At 51.4% G+C, this 9,976-nt stretch overlaps 1 protein-coding gene across 2 annotated transcripts in view; it reads left to right on the top strand.

Annotated features, from left to right (window-relative positions):
- Positions 1-9,976, top strand: part of Kiaa1671 (KIAA1671 ortholog) — a 163,372-nt gene that overhangs the window by 44,229 nt on the left and 109,167 nt on the right. For both annotated transcript variants that reach the window (XM_023711831.1, XM_023711832.1), the window contains exons 4-5: positions 1,059-1,146; positions 5,668-8,448. In XM_023711831.1, coding sequence (XP_023567599.1) covers positions 1,059-1,146; positions 5,668-8,448 — 2,869 coding nt within the window. The remainder of the gene's footprint in view (positions 1-1,058; positions 1,147-5,667; positions 8,449-9,976) is intronic.

Below are 9,976 nucleotides of genomic sequence, written 5' to 3'. Positions count from 1 at the left end.
TGTGAGAGAGAGAGAGAGAGAGAGAGAGAGAGAGAGAGAGAGAGAGAGAGAGAGAGAATATGGGTAGCTTCTAAAAGCTTCCAAGTGAAAATGGTGTGGCCAGGCCTAACACCCTCTGAGCGAAGACATTGTAGAAGGCGTGGGTGTGGGGACCTCACACACCTCATTCTGACTATGACTGAGGAGCCCCAGAGGGGCTGTGTGATTATCTGACAGATGAGGAAACTGAGGCTCTGAGTTCAGAAACAGCTCCTCTCCACCTCATCACTCCTAGAAAGCGGACACTGAACCCCTGAGTGGGGGCCGAGGCCAAGTGCTCCGGTTTTCCTCCACACCTTTTTCTTCAGTGCTTCTGGGCCTGAACCGACCACCTGTTACACATCAGACAACGCATCAGAGATAGAAAAATTGTATCCCTCTTTTCTCTTACCCTTTCTAACTGGGGAAACTGGAACACAGAGAGGAAAGACCCCACTCAACTTGGCCCTGCTCACCCACAGAGGGAGAGGCAGATTTGACATATTCCATGGCAACCCACGGCCCAAGTCTTGTGGCTGCCTGTGGCAGGGTGATTGTTGTGGCTGGGGTACTAACAAGAACCATTAATTATCCTTCCAGGGACATCTTCATTCTTTCCTGAACGCCTTCACGTAGCTATTAGAGGCATGGATAGCCTCTTATCTGTCCCACAAAAGAGGGTGGGGAGGTACCAATTATCCTCATTTTATAGATGAAGAAACAGAGGCTCAGGGAAGGTCATGGGCCTGACCCAAGCTCCTACAATGAGGTGGTGAAGCAGGGACTGGAAGCCAGGCATCTTCACCCAGCCTGGGGCTCCTTCCACTTGGACGATGCTCTGCTTGAGGTAGGCTTTCCCACCAGCCCTCTCCACTTGGTGCCAGGAAAGGAAATGTCCTCAATGGAAATGGGGCAGCGTGGTTTCCAGGATGACCAAGCCGTGCTGGGTCCCAGCCTGCTGAGCTGGGGCCAGGGTGTAGGCTGGGGGAATTCTCTGGCTCCCTCTGGCTCCCTGTGAGTAACTCAGATCTCTTTCCCAGGTTTTCAAGTTCGGCTCCAAGCAATGAGTTCAGGTATGAGAAGTACGCTGTGCTGGGCGGCCAGTGTCCTAAGGAGCCAAGTGAGAAGGTGAGCAGGGGCCTTGTCCTCAGGTCTCCTTGTGACCTGCTGGACTCAGACAAAGAGCATCAGTCCTGGGGAAGAAGGTGGTTCCCCCCACCCCCACCAACCCTGCGGTTGGGGCCTCCCATCCCTCCTGGCAATGTGACTTGTGATTCTCCAGTCCCAGGTGTCAGGTGATTTGTAAACATAATCATCAGGCATTTTTAGGTATTTGTTGTTTTGTTTTTGTTTTTGTTTTTTTCTGTGTAAAGAAGTAGAATGGTACAGCTTGCTTATATGAGTTCCTGTTTTATTAAAACATTTAAGAGTTCAGTTTAAAATGTTGATACAAACTCCCTCCAGTTCCTTGTTAGGATTCTTATTCTCCCCCTCACCCCACCTGACAGAGAGAGTAAGGTCTTTTTTTTTTTGGCAGAGCTGGGGATTGAACTCATGCCCTTGCGCTTGCCATGCAAGTACTTATTCTACTGAGCTAGCTCCCCGGCCCCAACCTGACAAAAGAAAGAAGAAATTTACCAGCAAAGATATTGCTTAGAAAATTTGTTGTTGCTTTTTGTTTTGTTTCTTTTTGGTCTTTTTGAGACAGAGATTCACCATGCATTTTAGGCTGGGCTTGAGTTCACTTTGTAGCCCAGGCTGTCCTCAAACTCTCAGAGAGTGAGTTTGCCTTACTGTCCTGCCTCTGCCTCTTGAGTGCTGGGATTGCAGGCCTGCACCACTAAGCCTTGCTAGAAAATGTTTTTATTTCATCTGTTTAATAGAAAAATGCTCATAAAGTGACTGCTAGGGCTGACTGGGCTGTGCTTGATGCTTTTTTGTGGCTTTAATTTTCTTAGAAAACAGCTTCACTGGGGGGGACACATGACATGCAGAACAAGCACATGCTTGATGCATGAAAGTGGACATGTTTCCACATGTGTGCATCTGGGAAACCTCTGCCACAGTCACGACGACGGCCATCCGCACCCCGGGTACACACGCCCTCCTGGTCCTTGTGCCCCTGCTGCCCACCTGTGCCCAACCAGCCCTTGTCTACTTTCTGTCGCTCTAAACATCTTTGCGCTTTCTGGACTTCTGCGTCAGTGGAGCCAGCTACTTCTGTTTTGGCCTTGCTTCACTCGCAGTCATTAGCCGGCTTGTCACAGTGCGTGACATCATTCATCCCTTTTCATCGCTGAAGGCTGTTCCAGTGAGGGGGGGCACAGTGTTTGTCCATTCACCTTTTTGTGTGTGTGGTAGTACTGGGAGTTAAGCCAGGACCTTCACACTGAACTCCATCTAGAGCCTTTTGTTTTTTGTTTTTCATTTTAAGACAGGACCTCAATTAAGTCCTTAAGTTGCCCAGGTTGGGCTCGCACATGCAGTCCTCCTGCTTTGCCTCCCAGCGTGCTGGATTATAGGCAAGTGCCACCATGGCCTAATTCCCTCCACCCTTTTGCTGACTTGGGCAGTTTCCAATTTGGAGCTGTTAGGGATGAAGCTGGGCTGATCACGTGTGTACAGGCTGTGTTGTAGGGACTTGTACTTTTTTCTCTTGGGTAAATATCTAGGAGAGGAACAGCTGGATCCTGCCAAAGGTGTGTTTTATGTTTAAAGGAACTGGTGGAGGGGCCGGAGAGATGGCTCAGTAGAATAAGCACTTCCCTGGCAAGCACAAAGGGCCTGAGTTCAATCCCTGGTTCCGCTGGAAAAAAAAAAAAAAAGAAACTGGCAGGCTGAAAAGGGGTTAAACTGAAGAAAAGCCCCCATGTTCACACAGTACCACCTCCAAAAGCTCAAGGGTGGAAGGTTGACTCTTCTGAAATCTGGGGCAGGGGCAGGTTTGTTGTTTCCTCTGTCATTTGTATGTGTTCAAAAAATTTCAAGGAAGGAAAAGTTGGAGCTTAGGGAGCCGCTTAGTAGTAGAGGATGTGTGTGATGTGTGAGGTCCTGGGTTTAAGTTCCAACACTACCAAAAATAAGGAAGAAAGAAGGAAGGAAGGGAACAAGGAAGAAAGAAGGAAAGAAGAAAGAAAGAAAGAAAGAAAGAAAGAAAGAAAGAAAGAAAGAAAGAAAGAAAAGGTTTAGATAAGCCCTTAATTTAAATACATCAAGATTGCATTTCTACAAGTAGAAAAATTTTGGTGATTACGGTAAAATACACATAAAGCTGGGCATGGTAGTGCAGTCCTGTAATCCCAGCACTTGGGAAGCTGAGGCAGGAGGATTGCCATAAATTTGAGGCCAGCCTGCGTTACATAGCAAGACCCTGCCTCAAAAAAAAAAAAAAAAAAAAAACTTACATAATATAAAATATGCCATTTTAACTTCTTTAGGGTGATAGGTATATTTTTCAATTTATAAAACAAACTATATGATATATGCTAATATGCTTATATATATCTTCAAGTATAAATACCCCATCATATATATATAATATTGAAATATATATTAGTCCATACATATATGTATAGATATACACATATGTACATCTGTGAAGACATATATCTCTTTGTTGTTATCCAAAGGGGACTGGTATTTAATGAAGAAACAAAAAGGATTTGAATCTTGTCTATATCACTTACATTCCTTCGTGCTAAGAATGGATTCATGGGTTTTTTTTTATGTCTACTTTATATAAGTAGAAATCAAATTTAAATATCAATACATTTTTAAAAACTTTCAGCGTTTGTCCCATCATCTAGAATAGGGCTTAGCAAACTCTGGCCCTGCCTGCACTGTAACTTTTCAAGTGCACTGAGAACATTCTCAGTGCCAAGCAACCATCGGCCGACCTAGTTCCTATAGAAGTTCCTGAGAAGCCCCCCCCCCCCTTGACAGCCACGAGTTTGTTTTCTATTTCTGGATTCACTGGCTCTTGATAGCCCACGTACAGGGAGTCAGAGAACACGTAGCCTTAGCGACTGGCTGCTTCCATCCGGCGTAATGTTTTCACTTTCTTTTTCTTTCTTTCTTTCTTTCTTTCTTTCTTTCTTTCTTTCTTTCTTTCTTTCTTTCTTCTTTTTTTTTTTTTTTTTTTTTTGTATTTTAGGGAAGGGTCTACAGGGTGTTCAGGGTCTCACTACTAGATCAGACTCCTAGTGATTCATCTGTTTACAGCCTCCCAAGAGCTGGGATTACGGTGCGCGCCACCATGCCCAGTCTCAATTGCTATCTCAGCGTGCCCTGGGGGTGGGGCTGGCATGGCAGGCCTGGGGATCGAACCCCTGGCCCTTGCGCCTGCTTGCAGGTGCCTTAATCTGCTGGGCTATTTGGCTGGCCCTTATCCAGCGTAATGTTTTCAAGGTCCATCTTTCTGTGAGAGAAAGAGAGAGACCACTTGCAAGGTTCACGTAATAGCAGATGGGCGCTCTCTCCTTGTGCACCTGAATACCATCCCACTGTGTGAATGAGCCACGGCTTGTCCGTCCACTGATGGACAGTGGAGTTGTTCCCTGTACGGTGACTGTAAGGAGTATCCCTCCCTGCAGCAAATCAGCTATAAACCCCCACAATCTACTCATGTTCCAAAAGCCATGCCAGTGAGCATGTGAGGCTTTGGAGGTGGGACGGAACACATCCAGATAAAAACTATGACAACATGATTAGTTTTTAAAAATGTTTCTTATACTATTAATGCACTATTGTGCAGTTTGCCTTGCTTCTCATGAGACCATAGTATTTTGTAGGTGTCTGTAGATATCAGTGTCACTGAGACCTTCCTCCTGCTCCTCCTCCTGCTCCTCCTCCTGCTCCTCCTCCTGCTCCTCCTCCTGCTCCTCCTCCTGCTCCTCCTCCTGCTCCTCCTCCTGCTCCTGCTGCTCCTCCTCCTCCTGCTCCTCCTCCTCCTGCTGCTGCTGCTCCTCCTCCTCTGCCTCTCCTCCTGCTCCTCCTCCTCCTCTTCCTCTCCTCCTGCTCCTCCTCCTCCTGCTCCTGCTCCTCCTCCTCCTCCTGCTCCTCCTCCTCCTGCTCCTGATCCTCCTCCTGCTCCTCCTCCTCCTCTTCCTCTCCTCCTGCAGTCACAAGTGCCTCTTGTTTGGACACGGCAGAGTTTGCGTAGTCAGTGCCCTTTTGGGTGGACACTTAGGTTGTTTCTGGGCTGCTTTGCTTTCAGAAACAGCGCAGGGCTCCTTGAACTTTGCTGCTCACGTTCCCTTGTGCACGTGGGTAAAGCAAAAGTCCTGGGAAGAACTTGGCCAAGTGAGCATTTTAAAATCATGAGAGGGAGTGTATGATCCCTTAGTTGTCCCCGTTCGTGTTTTCTCCGGCAGAATGTGAGGGCATCTTCTTTCACACGCTGTCACCCTCACTGGCTGTGATGAGTCTTGAAATTCATTACTCTCACTGCTGTAATGGTCAGTCAGCTGGGTCACCACACCTGCCTCTTTCTTTCTATCTTTTTTTTTTTTTTTTTTTTTTGGTGGTACCAGGGATCAAACTCAGGCCCTTGCACTTGCCAGGCAGGCACTTATTCCACTGAGCTATCTCCCTACCCCTTCCTTTCCATATTTATGCTTATTTTTAACACTGCTGTGCTTATTTTTTCGGCCAAAGGCAGGACACAGTTTGGACCGAGCACCTGCCCCCAGTGGCCCTTGGAAGCCTGGAGTGCCCCAAAAGCCATGCAGACAGGCGGAACACAAAGATAGCACTAAACAGGACTCTGGCAGCTATCTGGGTGACAGTTCAGGGCGGGCTCCTGGCCCCTCTGAAGTCACTCCAGAAGATGATGGAAACTTCCAGATGGTGTGGGCCACAGTGTTTGAGCATCACGTGGAGAGACACACGGTGGCAGACCAGTCAGGACGTGGTCTCGCAGACAGAACCTCTCATGATAGCCATGTCTCTGAGCCCACACCCAGGTCTGAAAAAGGCCCTTGGATGGGGAAAGACCCACCAGAAGTGACAAACCCCAGGAGGAAGAGTTCCAGATGGCCTGAAAGTCCTGAGCCGGGAAAGCTGGAAAGAGCTGCCGCGTTGGATGATGAGCCGAGACAATACGGCACGCCCAACCCAGATAAATACCCTGCAGGTGACACAAACCGAGATAACCCCTTCCTTAAGCCCACTGAAAATCCTCTCACATCGCAGAGGATTGAGCCCAGATTTGATGTTGTGCACACCGTGGGGGAACGTGCACACAGTGAGGCTGTCCCCACCTTGCTGGGGGAACAGGCTGTGACGCTCCGCAGGTCCCAGTTCTCACTGAAGGGGAGGCAGCTGTCACAGGAGGTCAGCCTTGCCAGCCCGGAGCACCCTCTGGAAGGTCAGGCAGGGTCTGTCCAGAGGGCCAGTCTGATTTGGGAAGCTCGAGGGCAGGAGGCCACTGGGCCAAAACTTGACCCCCGTGAGCCAAAGGACACATTTGGGGATAGTTGCTCACCGCCCACAAGGACAGACGGGTCAGTGGTGAACTGGCATCAAGCTCCTGTGGTGGCCAGCACAGAGCCCTGCACTCCAGAGGACACTTTTTTGAGGGCTGTCAAGGTTCCCATCTGGGAAGGCCAGCACCAGGGGCCTGGGGTCAGAAAAGAGCCAAGAGGCCCCATTTCTGCAGCAGCGAGAGGCCTACCCGGAGGGTGTGCTCAGGACCCTCCTGCCGCCAGGGCCAAGTCTGAGCTCTCTGGCTCCCAGCTTCAGGCACACCCAGAGGCATTTCTTGTGCAGAAAGGACCTCTTGGGACTGCCAGCAAGGGGGCTGCAAGGTTGGAGCCCGAGGCCAGAGCGCCGAAAGCCAGCCCCACAGACCCAAGGATGGATAGATGGAGGCGGCGGACTTTACCCCATGATGCAAAACTTGAGGCATTCAGCCTCCTCCTTCCAGAGAACTCTTCAAAAGTAGATCAGAGACAGACAGATTCCTTGAGCCCCACAGCCAGTGCCTTAAGAAAACTTCAACTGTCTCACAGTCAGGGTCATGTGGGAACACAAGATGTGGCCCCAGGTGCTCCACAGGGCTGGACCTCCCCGGGCACAAAACCAGGACCATCTGTGGAACCCAAGGCAATGTTTTTTGCAGTCACTTATCAGATTCCTGATATTCAAAAGGCAAAGAGTATTGTTAAGTCAGGGCCTGAGAATTCAGTGGAACATCCTCAAAAAATAGCTCCGACTCCATCACCTCAGCCTTTTGTCACTGCTGTGTTGTCTCCTAGTCAGGAAGAGCCAGGGACTTCTGCAGGCAATAAAGCCTGGGCTCCAGGAAGAGACTGGGAGCCAGCCATGGACACTTCAACAAATCTGAAGTCATTAGACCGTCTGTCCTCTGTGGGAAACCGGCGTCTGGACCCTTCTGGCAAAGGAACTGTCACTATGGATGCCGTGAGGACTCAGCAGGCAGAAGGCATGAGTGTTCAGAATGACCGGAAGGACAGTGGCAGCAGGATGTCCCCCAGCAGTGCTCCCCAAACTCCCCCGAATCTGAGAAGTCACCAGAGACCCAGCAGTCTGCTGATCAGAAGGAGGACAGTGGTGGACAGTGAGACATTCCCGGGCAAAATGAAAGGTGGTTATAGGGCCAATGTTCTTGACATCGATGCCCTGATGGCTGAGTACAAAGAGCAGTCCACCAAAGTCCGTGGGGAGGCCTGGGCACGCAGAGACAGCCCCACGATGGAGCTCAGTGGCTCGCCTCGGGAGACACCAGGCTGGCTCAGTAGGGTGGACAGAGAAAGGAGGAGCCCCAAGGAGACTCCCAGTGGGGAGGCTTCTCAGAAACAGGCTATCAGCCCGAATCTAAGCCACGGTACCATAACTCCTGGCTCAGGCAAGCAGCCGGCAGAGACCCTGGGGGGTCCTGGATCCCCCAAGTCCAGCTGTCCCTTGTGGGCTCTGCCACATGCGGTTCCTGCTGATAGTTACTCCGTGGTGTCTTCCATCCCCGCTGGACCCAGGAAGAAAGTTACAGGAGTCTCAGAAAATGAGAACAAGGCCTTTGATAGCAACCGCCATGACACAAAGTTTCAGAATTACCTGGTAGAGGCAAAGCCCTCTGTGGGGGAAGACCCAGGCAGTGGGGAGAGACTGACCCCCAAATCTCCTGCTGACAAGAATAAAGGGGCCCTGAGAAAATTCACCTGGCAAGGAGAGGACAGTGTGGCCCAGCGGGGTGACCCCCACCCTGAGTGCAGAAGATCAGTGCTGGACATCAAGAGAGCCTCTTCAGAGAAAGGCCTCCCTGCCAGAGTCCGAGAGGGTCAGAGCGTCATGCAGGAAGCCAGACAGAGGAGACGTGAGCAGCCGAGAGTGAGGACCAGCCTCCCTGGGGAGACTCTGGAGGCCGGAGTGGGACCCAACTGGTGGGCGCCGAGGGCTCGAGACAGCCACAGGGTGAGTACTGAGCTTCTGTTCATTCTGTCCAATGCTGATTAAGCATCTGGCTCTGTGGGCCCAAACACACATCTTCTGTGGGCCACTGAGGTGCATGAGTGGGTAGGTGCGGCGAGGCTGGTGTGCGGCTGTCGGGAGCGGTGGAGTTGTGGAGCTTGGTGAGCTCGTGCTCCCCGGGAGGGGTGCGTGCCGTTTGGTTCCGGCTGGGTCCTCACTTGAGAACGGTAGTGAGTCCTCCCTTACCAAGAGAACCTGCAAATCCAAATTTGTGTGTGTGTGATCCCCACATTGGGAAACGGAGGCAACTTCTTAAAAAATGCTGTTCAGTTCAAACAAAGCTGGTTTGGCTGTGCTGAGCCATGGGCCGCTGGTTTCCTGTCTCTGGCCTGGAATAATGGTGCTGCTGGGTATCCAGGGTGGTGTTGTGCGGCGCCTGCCCTTCGGCAGTACAGATGCCTCCTTGAGCTGGCCGCTGCGTCCCCACGTCCAGCATCATGCCTGCCTTCCTGGGAGCCAGCACAAAGTGTCTGTTAAATGACAAGTAATCTTCCGTGAGCCTGGTGACAAGAGTGGGGTCCCATGTGGCTGGACCTCTGCCACAGCTTGTGCTTGAGTGTCCGGCGGGTGTGATCATCTTCCTGCGCAGGTGGGAAAGAGGGAGCCCCTCAGAGAGGTTCAGGAACTTGTCCCCAGTCTCACACAAGTGGCAGTGGGTGCTTGAACTTGGATCTGGCCTAATAATACCCACGAGACAGGGGCCACTTGCCAACAGGCCACTCTGGTGCATGGAGAATCTTGTGGGTGGCAAGGAAATCAGAAGCAGAGTGCAGCCTCAGGGGCCTTTTGCCTTCTGTGAGGAGTGCATGGAGAATCTTGTGGGTGGCAAGGAAATCAGAAGCAGAGTGCAGCCTCAGGGGCCTTTTGCCTTCTGTGAGGAGTGGGGACAGTGCAGTCGCAGGCTGTGGTGAGGTGGGTGCAGAACAAGAGGGGGCTGGGTCATGACAGTGTGCAGAAAGAACTGCTGGGACAGAGACCCAGAAAGGTGTCCCAGCTGGAACATCGCCCTGTAGGGCATGTGACTGGGTGGGCTGAGGAGGGGAGGGAGGGAGGGAGTGGGCAGAGGCTTGGGGGGGCATGGCCTGCCCTTGGGAGCCGTGGCACTCGCTGGGTGGCCTCCTGTTGTGTGGCCTTCGTGGAGCAGGGCCCACTCCCCACCTCTGCTGCCTGCACTGTGGTAGAGAGTATGGTATGCTGCCAGCTGCCGGCAGTACCTGTGCCTGGCTGCTTCATAGAAATTTGTGTTGCTTTCAGTTCTGGGGACCAGGAGCCTAGTCTTCTAACCTCAGGAGCTGGTCACCTCCCCACGCTGCGGCCCTGGGGTCAGTTTCTGGCATGGGAAGAGGGAGGCTCATTCAAGTCATAGACAAGGCTGACAGGTTATGTTACCTCACCTCTTTGAGCCTGAGTTTCCTCATTTCTCTCCTCTCCTCTCCTCTCCTCTCCTCTCCTCTCCTCTCCTCTCCTCTCC

This window comes from Octodon degus, unplaced genomic scaffold (genome assembly GCF_000260255.1).
Source record: "Octodon degus isolate 3935 unplaced genomic scaffold, OctDeg1.0 scaffold00021, whole genome shotgun sequence".
In the NCBI taxonomy this organism is placed as follows: domain Eukaryota; kingdom Metazoa; phylum Chordata; class Mammalia; order Rodentia; family Octodontidae; genus Octodon; species Octodon degus.
Note: the sequence above shows the minus strand (reverse complement) of the source record. Positions and strands in the feature narration are given on the sequence as shown.